Raw genomic sequence first — 13,374 nt, forward strand, 5'->3', positions numbered from 1 at the left:
AGAACACAACAGAACAAAATAGAAGAAAGTCAGATGCGACGGCAGAAAAAAACTCAGGAGAAAACTCAGAACTCTATTTTGGAAGGAGATTTATTCAGTCTTGTTGATGCTCTCCAAGAACTCTAGTCTCTCTCAGTTTCTCGTCTTGCGCGGCGGCAGCGGCGTCTTGCGCGGCAGGGGCAGGTTGCGCGGTGGTGGGCACAAGTTTCAGCAGCGAGGGGGAATAGGAAGATATTCAGATTTGCAGTAGGGGAAGAGGAAGAGAGAGAGACAGGGATTGAAAATTCTAGCAGAAATTGATAAAGAGAGGAAACCCTAGCAGACCTCTCTTCTCTAAATGCCTTTGAATTTGAAAATGAAAGAGAAAGGGGACAAAGTTAAAAACCAATAATTTGAGGGGTCAAATTCTAATTAGTATATTTTCCAAAAAAAAAACAGGGTATATTTTATAATTATTTTCATGAAGGTTAATGATACTCCTACAAAAATGTGGGAGCAAGGAATTCATGGCCCTTTTAAATTAGTATGTTACACACTAATCATGCAGCATAGAAAAAATAATAAGCAAAAAATAATATGTTGTGGCGTTATACTACTATTAGATATTTAGCTTTTTAATAGTTTTTCTTTTGAACTCTTCATCATAAATGATACCCTACTTTTCTTTTTCTAATTTCCCAAATATTTTGTACATAGGAGATGAGGTTGTACTTGTTTCTGCTTTTAATATGTAAATGGTATTGTAAGATTTATTGGCCACGAATTTCTTACTCCTAACTTTATATAGGAGTATGATTCACCACCACTAAAATATTTACAAAATAAACTCTATTTTTTATTTTTGAAAGAATTAATAATTAAATATTTGCCCTTTTTTTATTTTACACATTTCTCTTGTTTCTTTTAATCTGAGTTTCAAAGAGGAGTTTAGAGCTCTGCTAGGGCTTTTTCCCCTCACTCTGCTTCCCATCAACGTTGCTCGTTCCTTATTCCTCCCCCCCCCCCCCCGCGGTAGCTCGCTCTCTGATCCTCTCCCTGCGCCGTGGTCGTTCTCTGATCCTCTCCATCAGCGGGATTGCTCGTTCTCCCCTGTATGGTGTTTGTTCTCTGATCGTTGACGCCGCAACACGCTGTCGCCGCCGCTGCTACACTCGGGTCCACTACTTCATTGTTTTCTGTCGCCTCTCTGTTCCTCTTCTTCACCAGCGACTCTGATTTCTATCGTTCTCCCTCCACCTCTGCCTCTGCGACCTACCCCTTTAAGGTTCTATTTTGTTTTTATTTTTATTGTACTTTATTTTTTTCTATGAAAATTTTATATGAATTTCAATGTTCTTCGTTTGCTAGAGTATTGAATGTTGTTTTGATTTCAAAAGAAGTTGATAATAAACCAGTGAAAAGTTTCAAAATGGATTAGGAGTCCTTGATTATGCTTGAATGATTGAATTTGATTGTTGTGATTTAGTTGGTAGTAACTCTTTTGATTTCTAATTGAATAAGGTTCCTACTTTTTTCTTGTTTAAAGTTTAACCTTTATTGTGGAAGTAGGGCAATGAAAAACTAAAATACAATACATGGTGTCTTGCATGAGGAAACTCATTGGATTAGGAATAAATTTCAGAGATTGTATCATTAGGAAGTCAATAATGTTTCCAATTATGCTGATTTACTAGGTAAAATAAAATAAAATAAGGATAACTAAAGAAAGAGATTTGATTGATTTTACCTCATGATGTATTTTGTAAAACTTGTTAGTTTAAACTTCAGAAATATTTTGATTTAATTGCTAGGTTATTGTTAATTGAAATCAATTTGTTGAAGAACAAATTAATCAAAGAAGATAGATAAAAAACCTTTCATACTAAATTGATGGAGCCCTCTGCCACTTTTATCAGGTCCAACTGTCCATTGACCTCTCTTTTTCTTATTGCTACTGTGTGATATAATCAATTAAGGGAACAAAGAATTTCGATTAATAGCAAAATCAAAGGCAGATACACTGCCAAATTCATACTTATTCCAATTTCCTTTTTTGATATACTCAATAAGAGGAAGCCTTTAGTATAAAATATATTCAGATCAATTAAATAAAAAATGACCAAAAATTCTTCCATAAAAGCAAAAATACAATAAATATAAAATTAATAGATCAGTTGAATTGCATTCTCAATATTATGAACAATAGATTTTTTTTTGCTAATTTATCGCTGTAACACATTTTTGTCTTGTCCCACACTTTTGTATGAGAGCATGTAAATATAAAAAGCACTGAGTAATGATACATCTTCCTAACATGTACTCCTAATAGTCCTTCTAATATTAAATTTAAAAAAATATTAAATGAAAAAGTAAAGATATTCAATGCCTTGTAAATATATATATAAAAAAAGCATTCAAGATTTTCTAAATCTGTTAGTTAGGAAGAATTATTAGTAAGAGTATTAGGGAGATTAATTATTTTCCTATAGAATTTCCTATGGCTAATTGCTACTACTGTTGAGGACTTAAAATTGCATAATTGTATATCTCATTCAGGAGATCTTTTCATCAACATTATTAAATAATATGATATCATATTTAGTGGCTTATAAAATTTGCTATTCTGCATCCATGTTTTAAAATGATTTTGTTGTAATTTATCTTTGTTGTCGTTAGACTGGCTGAGCTAGCTGTTGATAAGGTCATGACTGCACCATGTGAGACATCAATTTTATATCCAAAGCATGGTGAAAATGTGCACTGTTTCACAGCAATAACACCTTGTGCTGTGCTAGAGATTCTTTCACCTCCTTATAGAGAAGATGATGGAAGAAAGTATACTTACTATCATGATTATCCATATTCAACATTCTATAAGTAACTCTTCGAACTATCACTTATATTCCATGCACCATAGGATATAGCATTGGTACTCAGTAGTAGGAATGATCTTAGAAGTTCTATAAACTCAATTCGCTCCCTTTCTTGAGTTTTAAAGCCTCTGATTGAGGATGTATAAGTTTAGTTACATTTTTAGTTTTTCCCCTTTAGAAAGTTATTATCCTTTTCAAAACTTGTAAATCACTTATAAATAGATTTTTAGTTTTTTCCCTTTTGAAGCTACTCTATCTCATATCATTTCATATGAATACCAACTCAAATAGATTTTCCAGGGGCATCAAGAAATAGATAATTGCTATAGTCGATGATCTACTTTCTTTCTGGATTCAACAATTAAAATGTGCATTAGGCAACTTCTGTAGCAGTTGCAACTTGGTGAGCATGTAAGTACTTTTGTAAAATATTGCATTGTGGTATTATTATTGTGTCAATCTTTTCTCAAGCTAAATTTGTCCCTTTCGGTTCTGCTTTTGAAGCTAAAAAGGAATAATGCATCATTGTGTATTTATCAAGTAGGTTATGATCATTTTTCTTTGTGTGAGGCCCAAGCAAACACTTTTTGCAAAGTCCTTCTGCATCACAATTAGTGTATTAACCTGAACGAATGAATGATTGGATGGTTAAATTCTTTTCTGGTTTACCTGGAGTTCTTCACTCATAGTCCTTCAACTTTGAGGTGTGATTGCAATCCGAGCTCTCTAGCCAAAAAGTTCGTAAGCAACGGCCGTCTATTGTATCATTGATTTCACCATTTAGTTTATTCGTTTATGTTCTTGTACAAGAATTCTGCATGTATGCTTAGTAGTGCTTATAAGTTTTGACTTTTGAGACTTGTTTGTAGCTTTGATTTGAAAAATAGTAAAAATTTTTACCTTGCCGTGGGTTTTTTTTTATCTCTCACATTGGGAGGTTTAGTGCTCATAACAACTACACTCACAAAATGACAAGCACTTAATTTATGATGGGGCCATAAGTTATGCTGGGATTAGAATGAGACATCAGTAGTTTGATACTACAGTTTGAGCAACTTGAAAATATTATTACTTTTTATAAAACACTTGAGCTACTTTTGTCTTATAAATCAGAAGGACGACATTAAAATTTTATTTTTTAGTAATAATGAACGAGTATACAATGAATCCCAAATTGTGGTGGGAGGGAAAATTATGCAGCAAAAATACACTCATTGCATGTTGTCCAGATTAAGATAGAAATTAATATAGGCAAACTACTAAAACCAAAAATAATAAATACATAGCTACATTTACCATTTAACAACTATCATCTCAACCTTGTGGGATGGACAAGATTTTTACTGCTATTATCATCTTCACTTTGATCAGTGATCTCTTCATCTATTCGCTTTCTATCTCTGCTAGAGTCTTTTTGTTCATGATGTTAATTGTCATGGGATCGCAATGATTCCCCTCCAGTCCTCTGTTCCTCCAAGAAAGAATGATAAAATAGTGATAAATGAGAATCAAATTATAGCAATGCTGAATCATCTTACTTTTGCTCTCCAGTTATGTATAATACAGAGTTCAAGAAAGGGAAAGAACATACATCACCGAATAGGATCTCGTCGGCCTCAAGCATGTGGATTATGTGTCCGATTTTAGGTCACTTTATGGCATCTGGATCAATACATTTAAGAGCAACCAACAGAGCAAAGCTTAAGAGCCTTTGAAGATGGATTTTCAAGAAGGTTCAGATCAATGAGTTCCTCTGATTTTCTATTGTCAACCATAGCTTTCAACCACTCAATTAAATTAACCTGCAAATATACCAAATTCTAGTTAGAAAAACAGAAAAAGAGAGAAAATAATCAGCATAGAACAGTGTAAGAAAATTAAAATAAAAACTGTATACTATTATTGGTTATAGCCTCTAACCTCTCCTTGGGGTTTACTATAATCAGCAGGACTTCTTACGGTAATTATTTCCATAATAAGTATCCCAAAGCTATAAACATCACTCTTCTCAGTCAGCATTCCAGTGCATGCATACTCCGGTGCAACATAACTACAGAATAAGAAAAGAGAGAACATGAACTTTGAAGCCTGAAATATTTGAGTATAGAAAGTAAAACTAACTGATAAGGGAAAATGTTTGGTTAACTCATACTAACCAAAATGTCCCCATCATACAAGACACCATGTATTGTATTTTAGTTCTTCACAATCATTGCCCTACTTCCATAAAAAAGTAGGAGCCTTATTCAATTAGAAATCAAAAGAGTTACTACCAACCAAATCACAACAATCAAATTCAATCATTCAAGTATAATCAAGGACTCCTAATCCATTTTGAAACTTTTTACTGGTTTATTATCAAATTCTTTTGAAATCAAAACAACATTCAATACTCTGGCAAATGAATAACATTCAAATTCACATAAAATTTTCATCGAAAAGAAAATAAAGTACAATAAAAATAAAAACAAAATGGAACCTTAAAGGAGTAAGTGGCAGAGGCAAAGGTGGAGGGAGAAGGATAGAGATCAGTGTCGCTGGTGAAGAAGAGGAACAGAGAGGCGACAGAAAACAATGAAGTGGTGGACCCGAGTGTAGCGGCGGCGGCGGCAGCGTGTTGCGGTGTCGACGATCAGAGAACAAGCACGACACAGAGGAGAACGAGCAATCCCGCGAATGGAAAGGATTAGAAAATGACCACGACGCAAGGAGAAGATCAGAGAGCGAGCTATCGTGGAAGGGGAAGACCAAGGAACGAGCGACGTTGATGGGAAGCAGAAGGGCAAAAGCCCTAGCAGAGCTTTGGACTTTCCTCTTTGAAACTTAGATTAAAAAAAACAAGAAGAATGTGTAAAACAAAAAAAAAACAGAGGACAAATGTTTAATTATCAATTCTTTAAAAAATAAAAACATGGGGTTTATTTTATAAATATTTTAATGATGATGAATCATACTCCTGTAAAAAATAGGAGTAAAAAATCCATGGCCAGATTAATTATACCGGCTTGCTTTTTCCAATTTTTACACTTTTTAATTTAAATATAATCATGTGAGGTAAATTATACAATAGTGGTGTAATTTCATTATTTACATGGATATGATTGATTTGAGAAGGCAAATTCCATCCTGCCAATTTGCACTCGGTGAGTTGTATTTTGAAAAAACCAAAACTTAGAAACGTTACACCTCCGGCGAATTGTCTTCGAAAAACCAATTTGCCCCTGTTGCATTTTAAAAAAAAAAAAAAAAAAAAAAAAAAAAAAAAAAAAAAACATTTAGTCCACCGAATTTGTTTTTTTAAACTAAAAAATTACAATTTGCGTTCCTCAAATTTTTAATTTAGAAAACGTTCATGAAGATTTCTTTTTTCCTTCATATTCTCATAAATCACTTATGATTTTCATTTTTTAGTGTTTCACCTATCGACCAATCATAATAAAAAAATTTTAACCAAATTTTTAACCAACACTAAAATATTTTTTAACTACCATATTCTTAAATCTATATATATTCTAATTTATAGATGAATATCAAATACCTATGAGGATTGATTTACCTGTTATATTAAAATGAGATAAATATATTTATTGGTTGAAACATTGCATATCAGTATCACATTTCAAGGACAATTAGATAAATATGTTAAAAAGCCAGATAAACTTGAGTTTGTACCGCAATGTATAGGGTGAAGTACAAAAATTGATTTCTTTTGATTCCAAGGAAACTACAAGTCTACAATGGCTATGTCTTAATGTAGTTGGTTGAATTTGGTCATGCTTGATAAACGAGTTGAATTTAAGACTGCATTTGGAAGAAAGACAAAGACTAAGAATAAAAAATTAAAAGACAGAGACTATGTTTTAATATTATGTTTAGTATATTGTGTAGATGGCTGAGTTATGTCAATATTCTGTAAATAGAAATTTAAATAAGTGACAATACTAAAATATCCATACTAAATTAAATCCTAACCCTACCAATTCACTCATCCCCCTCCCCCTCGCTTTCTCTCTTTCTCTCTCCCTCCCTCCCTCTCAAATTGGAAACAACACCACCACTACCACCGGAATTCAAAGATAAAGTTGATGAAAAACACAAGGAAGAAGGATCATACCCCATACCCTTCTTCCTTAAGATTTCCGAAGCCTTTTTCGGGATCTTTTTCCTCCATGGATGATAAATTGAAAGCGTTGACGACATCATCCAAAACGGCAATCTTATTGCCATCTCTTCGAATTGGAGAGGTTCTTTCTTCTCGTCGAGCTTCTTCTGTGAAGATTTCTTCTTCCTTTGTTCCCTCTCATTCAGAATCTCAGACCTCCAATTCTATCCCATTGTTCTTCTCTTTTCTTTATTTATCTCACTCTTGTTTACGAGATTGTTGAATCTAATTTTGATATATGTTTATGAGATTGTTGTTTTTAACATTATTATTGGTGGTCATGGTGAAATTCGATGATAGCAGAGGTATGGTGGTGGAGGTGAGAGGTGAGAAGTGGGATTGGAGATGAGAGGTGAGGGTTGTGAAGTGAAAAGACAGTGAGAGATAGATTTGTAATATAAAATGTTGAATAAAGACATTTTTTAGAAAAAAAAATATTAACAAAATTTTAGTTTCTTGTGTCTCCATTGAAGGGACTAAAATTGTCTTGAGACTAATTTTTGTTTCAGTCTGAGTTTCAATCGCCCGTCTCAATTTCAATATTTCAAAACAAACTTCAATATTTTTCAATATTTCAAGACAAACTCTACCTAGTACAATATTGATAGACTCAGTTGCTGAAATTGATTAATGTTCAATTTTTTTATTTGTGCACCTAGACATTAGTGGTGCACCCTAGCAATACTTTAGCTCTAAATCTCTCACAACCTCACCACCCACTATTACGTTTCCCACACTTTCAGCTCCCCAACGTTGCAACTTGCAATGGAATCATGATTCATTTCAAGGACAATTGGAACTTTCCTCCGGAATCCTACGATTGATTACTTTATTACAAAGCCAGGGCATTGACAAAGCCAAGGTGGAAGAATTAGCATAAGCAGAAAAGGACATGATCCAATGAGCAGAATAACATTGGGACTAATTTTAAACTAGGGGTGTTCATGGTCCGGCCTGGCCCGAAGACCCGGTCCGGCCCCGAACCTTTTAGGAACTAATTTGATATGATAATTTGATATGATTTCACCGGGTCTAGGGCCAAGTAAGGATCTCAAAAATAGATCCGGTCATTATTTCGGGTCGTGTCCAAGCCATAGTTCGGGTTATCCGAACTCGGTCCGATAGCCCGATCATCACACACAATTAATATTTTGTGTTATTAGTGATGGATGATGGCTATCTTTATGTAGAATTTAAGTATTGTAAATCTTAATATTTTGTTATTAGTCATTATAAGACTATAAGTTAATGTTTTATATTTAAAATGCATAAAACTTTAGACTAATGCATATTACCGTGTTATTTGTATTGATTTAAATATGTGGTGTTATTAGACAATATTAGTATTGATTATGGTTATGCTTTAATTTTAAGAAAAGGTTGGTTCTTGTTATATTTTTCTAAGTAAATTTTACCATGCCAAATAATGGTTGGAGTCTTAGACATTTGGATATTTTCACATGCTAACTTACAAGAACGTAATGTTAAGAGTTCGGTTTTTACCTGGATTTTTACCCGGTATAATCGTGGCCCGAAAGTGTGTAGGTTTCATCGGGTCTAGAGTCGGGTTCGAGTCTAACAAATAGACCCGGTATATATTTCGAGCCGGGTCTGGGTCACATCAAACCTTGTTTCATCTGGCCCATGAACACCCCTATTTTAAACAATCATAGATGTTCATGAAATAGCATTAACAACTAAAATGGAGATTCATTACCATTTTTATATACATAAACAAAGTCTAAATCAATGCAACCTAAGTTAAAGTTCAAGTGAAATACAGAAACACCATGTGTATACAGTAACAGTTACTTTGATGCTATGGAGCAGAATCTTCAGAGAACCTGGCATCAAAAGGAGCTGAGGCATGGGATTGGGATGAATTAGCAGCAGCGGCTCCAGATCCATTCTGCAATTCAATCACTAGCCACCGGACCGCTTTACTCATTTGTTCCAGCCGAACTGCGCTGATGGGAGGAAGACCAGTCATGGTAGCTTGTCCGGGTTTTCCTGCACCTGTCGCCTCGTCTACCAGACACTCTGATCCTATCCTCTGCTTCAAAGACTCCACAAACTCCTCGGCTTGATCACATGCCACCCTAAATAATTCCCACTTCTGCTTGAAGTTCTCTAGAGCAACATCAGTTGCTGTTGTTTTCTGGGCACCTGCACTTTCTTTGGCTTCAAGCACAGTCGACGCAGCAGCAATAAAATCTTGATAGGCATTGTTTAGAGAATCAACCACGTTGTCCATTGTTCCTATTTGTGATTTAAAAAGAGAAGTATGAAAGATAAGATTCTTCATTCTTGAGATTACAGATATTTAGCCAATTAAGAATTTCTGTAATTCAACACCATATGGTGGTTTCACCATCTAAGGACCATAAATATATCCCATGAATGTGATCGGAATTGTGTAAATGATTTAATTTAAATCAAATCATGTGTTTGGAATTATTAAAAGTAAGGAAAGAATTGATTTCACAAATCTCGGAGGAATTAAATCATTTATATTTTGAAATTCCTTCTGTTTCTAGGAATTTAGTGGGAATTGAATTGAGTTAGTTTAGATAAATTAAAATCTCTATACTTTACAAAAATATGATGTATATCTTGAAAAATTGTCGGGGAGAGAGAGATGCAGTAATGTCAAAATAACATGCAGAGATAAATGATGGAATATGTGCATCCAGACTTCACAGAGGCCAAAGAGCAAGAGAGAGGCCATCGCATGTTATGTACACAAGCACAATTGTGCATCGCAAACTAATGCAAACTTGTGCGCAAAGAGAGAAGATAAAAACGTATAATTACAATTATTTAATCTTCCAAACATAATTGATCAATAAAACCAATTCAAATTTTATTATTTTACAATTATTCCAAACATCAATGTTGATATACAAAATAAAATGAATTCAATTCAAATCAATCCCAACTTCTTTAGATTCCAAACGCACCCTATTAGAATCGAGTGGATTTAATTCAACCTCAAAAGAGTTAACTCATGAGCTGAGGGACCAAGCTTTTCTCCTATCCTATCCTACTATAATGCTAAAAGCCAGGCTTCATTTTGTTTCCCACCTTTTTTTTCATGCATGCCTTTTTTTATGATGACCAATGCATACATTTGCATAACATTGTATATGTATGTATATTCAACACGTTCTTCATCATTCTTTTTGAAAGCACATGGCGTGAAGAAGCAAAAATTGGTATTTAGTGTACCCATCCACACATGTTAAGTTGACATTGTTGAATTTCTGTAACCTACGGATGATATACTCGCAAAACCAAATATAAACCAACAATTACTCACTGAAATTCACAATCGCGCACAAGAATGAAGCTACTTACAAAACCAACTTCCAACCTTAAAAGGATTCAAGAACAAAAAACTAAACTATAAAATGAGAGTGGAATAGGTCGTGTTTTAGATGCAATAATCACATCTGGACATTTGAATTCAACAAAATAAAATCACAGATCAACACCAAATCGAGAATCTAAAATAGATAAAGACGTACATGTAGGTTTCAGATCTGGCAACATGACGACTCGGCGAGGCTGAGAGATGGATGGCGAGAGACGGAGAGAGACAGAAGTTGAGAGGCGAGGCTGACGGCAAGAAACGGACTACGATCAAAGGGAGTGAGGCAAGGGAATGAGGCACTGTCCACACTATGGACTTGGGCAGGCAGGCAGGCAGCTGTGGGGCAGTTGTAAAATAATAGAATTTGAATTGGTTTGATAGATCAATTATTATGTCTGGAATATTAAATAATTTGTAACTATACATTTTTATCTTCTCTCTTTGCGCACAAGTTTGCATTAGTTTGCGATGCACAATTGTGCTTGCGTATATAACACACGATGGCCTCTCTCTTGCTCTCAGGCCTATGTGAAGTCTGGATGCACATATTCCATCATTTATCTCTGCATGTTCTTTTGACATTACTGCATCCCCCCCCCCCCAAAAAAAAAAACAATTTTTCAAGACGTACATCATATGTCTGTAAAATATAGAGGTTTTAATTTTTCTAAACTAAATCGATTCAATTGCCACTAAATTCCTAGAAACAAAAGGAATTTCAAAATATTGCATTTTTTTTTTTGTTTTTGAGAGACAACGTACCATAAACAATGTTTTCTTTGTATGCAGACAGCCGAAGCAAAGAGAGCGTCAATTAATCAGCAAAGAAAAATTTGAAGAGCTTGAAGCGCAATTGAATGAAGCGGAGGATGTTATAACGGATCGTAGGATACAGTTGAAACAAATATACCATGAGTTAGAGAAGACAAAGAATAGTCAGAAAATTAACAACAATCAACTCTATTAACTCAGAACAAAAACGGATCCCTGTTAACTCAAAACAAACAGATCCCTATTAACTCAGAACAAAAACAGACCCTTGCTAACTCAGAAAATTAACATCAATCAACTCTATTAACTCAGCAAAATTAATAACAATAAAAAATTAACTCAAAAGATTAATCAACAAAAACAAAATTAACTCAGTCAGAAAATGAGAAAACATTTAACTCAGAAAAATGATTTAAAGAAGCTGTGAAACCGTGGCGGAGAGAGTGAACTTACAGAGGGAAAGATGCCAAGGAGAGAACGAACCACCGCAACGCCGAGAAGAGCGCCGGCGAGAAAACAAACGTGCCCGTGGGTTCTTTGCACGTGAGAGATGCCGACCTAAGAAGTGGGAGGCTCGGTTGAGGCTAGTCCGGCAGCGACGGCACCCTCTAGCCGACGGGAGTAACTCGGCGAGGTAAGGGTGAGCGGTTGCTAGGGTTTGGGTGAAGTCTCTTCTCTGATGTGGGAGATGGGTGAGCGAGGAGCGTTACTTTTCTTCACTGAATAAACAAAAATTGAAAAACAGAACAAGAACTCAGAAGAAGAACTCTGCAGAACTCAAATCTGCCCTAAATTCTTCACTGAATAAAAATTTAATTGAAAAAACCAAAAACCCATGAACTCAAATCTGCCCAATTCATACAGTTTTGTCACCAAATAAACAAAATTAGTTGAAAATTAAAAAGATTGAAGTACTCACCGCGGGAGAGCACAGAAGGCCAGAGCCAGACGACGACCAACGCTTCGGTGACGGTGACGGTGACGACGACAAGCCGACGACCACCACGACGCCACGCCGACGACCAGACGGCGCCAATGCTTCGGTGACGGTGACGGTGACGCTTCGATCCGCGAGAGCTGCCTCGATCCGCGACGGTGACGCTTCGCTCCGGCGGTTGTTGGAGGTGACGGTGGCGTTTGTAGGAAGAAGGTTGAAGAGAAAATTAGGGTTCGGAGGTGACTAGGAGAGTCTCTACGAAGAGGAAAGTGGCTCAGCAACGTTATTTTACTTGAAGCCTTATTTTTCCCTTTTTTTTTTTTAAACCAGGGCCAAAACCACGCCGTTTCGTGGCTTGGAGAGAAAACCGGTATTTGCTAAAATTCGGTCGGTTTGTCGGTTAACCGGCCAGTTTTTTCGCCAATCTTTTATAGGGCAGTTTTACAGGTGAACCGGATCGGTTAACTGACCAATTTTCGATTAATCTAAGTGAAACGGTCGGTCCAGTCCGATTTTCAAAACTTTGATGACTGTCAACACGTGATTTACTTATGTAAATACATGGGTCGCGATTTCAAGGCTCTCTTGGGCCTAATCCAACTCATTTCTGAAGTATATGATGCAAGACTCAAGTAAGATCAAGGGGGAAGCATTAGGATAGCTTTAATGCCATGTTTTAGGTTAGAATTCTAGACCGAGAAACTCTCTCTTCTCTCTAGAAATTAGAGTTTTAGATTTAATTTTTTTCCTTAGTTTAGGTTTTGATTCTTATTCTAGTTCACTTCTCTTTATAGTTTCTTATTCTAGTACCTTAATTTTCTTAATTTTATTTGTTAATTTCTCTATTTTGCCACTTTTAATTTTATGAACTCTTGTTAATTTTGATTTTTTTTAATACAATTTGATGTTTTATGTTTTCTTGTTGTTTAATTGAGTTGCTATCATTGTCTTCTTACAATTATTAGTCTTAAATTTTATTAATTCTTGAAATTTTATGATATTTTTCTTTTATGCACCCCAAGTATTTGATAAAATACTTGGTTTAGCTTTAAAGTAGATTTTTACACTCTTAGCTTGGAATTGAAGATTTAGGTGACCTTGAGTCACTAATGTCCAAATTAATTGATAATTTAGAGATTTTAATTAATAATCTCATTTTCATTAATGAGTAAGACCTATGGATTGAGATTGATCAAGCCCGGTTGACTTATCTCACCATTAGAGGTTGACTAATTGGGTTCGCTCTTGTAATTATCATGTCGTAGCTAGATATATGAGA

The 13,374-nt window shown here is 35.1% G+C and overlaps 2 protein-coding genes across 6 annotated transcripts; both read right to left on the reverse strand.

Annotated features, from left to right (window-relative positions):
- Positions 1-3,946: 3,946 nt before the first annotated feature.
- LOC112778339 (uncharacterized) lies at positions 3,947-7,079 on the reverse strand. The gene is made up of 6 exons (XM_025822666.2): positions 6,967-7,079; positions 6,018-6,073; positions 5,332-5,674; positions 4,773-4,902; positions 4,444-4,654; positions 3,947-4,317 (listed from the first exon to the last, which is right to left on the reverse strand). The coding sequence occupies exons 1-5, from the start codon at positions 7,077-7,079 to the stop codon at positions 4,529-4,531; spliced, it is 768 nt and encodes a 255-aa protein (XP_025678451.1). The 3' UTR covers positions 3,947-4,317; positions 4,444-4,528.
- Positions 7,080-8,671: 1,592 nt separating this feature from the next.
- On the reverse strand, positions 8,672-12,449 carry LOC112775810 (mediator of RNA polymerase II transcription subunit 32). Of its 5 annotated transcripts, XM_025819681.2 has the most exons (6): positions 12,078-12,390; positions 11,612-11,877; positions 11,150-11,228; positions 10,812-10,971; positions 10,542-10,723; positions 8,672-9,273 (listed from the first exon to the last, which is right to left on the reverse strand). In XM_025819681.2, the coding sequence occupies exon 6, from the start codon at positions 9,266-9,268 to the stop codon at positions 8,834-8,836; it is 435 nt and encodes a 144-aa protein (XP_025675466.1). In that variant the 5' UTR covers positions 9,269-9,273; positions 10,542-10,723; positions 10,812-10,971; positions 11,150-11,228; positions 11,612-11,877; positions 12,078-12,390; the 3' UTR covers positions 8,672-8,833. The 5 variants fall into 5 exon arrangements, with proteins under 5 accessions (XP_025675466.1, XP_025675467.1, XP_025675469.1 ...); XM_025819682.2 differs by lacking the exon at positions 10,812-10,971 and having other exon boundaries at positions 12,078-12,443; XM_025819684.2 differs by lacking the exons at positions 10,812-10,971; positions 11,150-11,228 and having other exon boundaries at positions 12,078-12,444.
- Positions 12,450-13,374: the final 925 nt, after the last annotated feature.

This window comes from Arachis hypogaea, chromosome 19 (genome assembly GCF_003086295.3).
Source record: "Arachis hypogaea cultivar Tifrunner chromosome 19, arahy.Tifrunner.gnm2.J5K5, whole genome shotgun sequence".
NCBI classification, from domain to species: domain Eukaryota; kingdom Viridiplantae; phylum Streptophyta; class Magnoliopsida; order Fabales; family Fabaceae; genus Arachis; species Arachis hypogaea.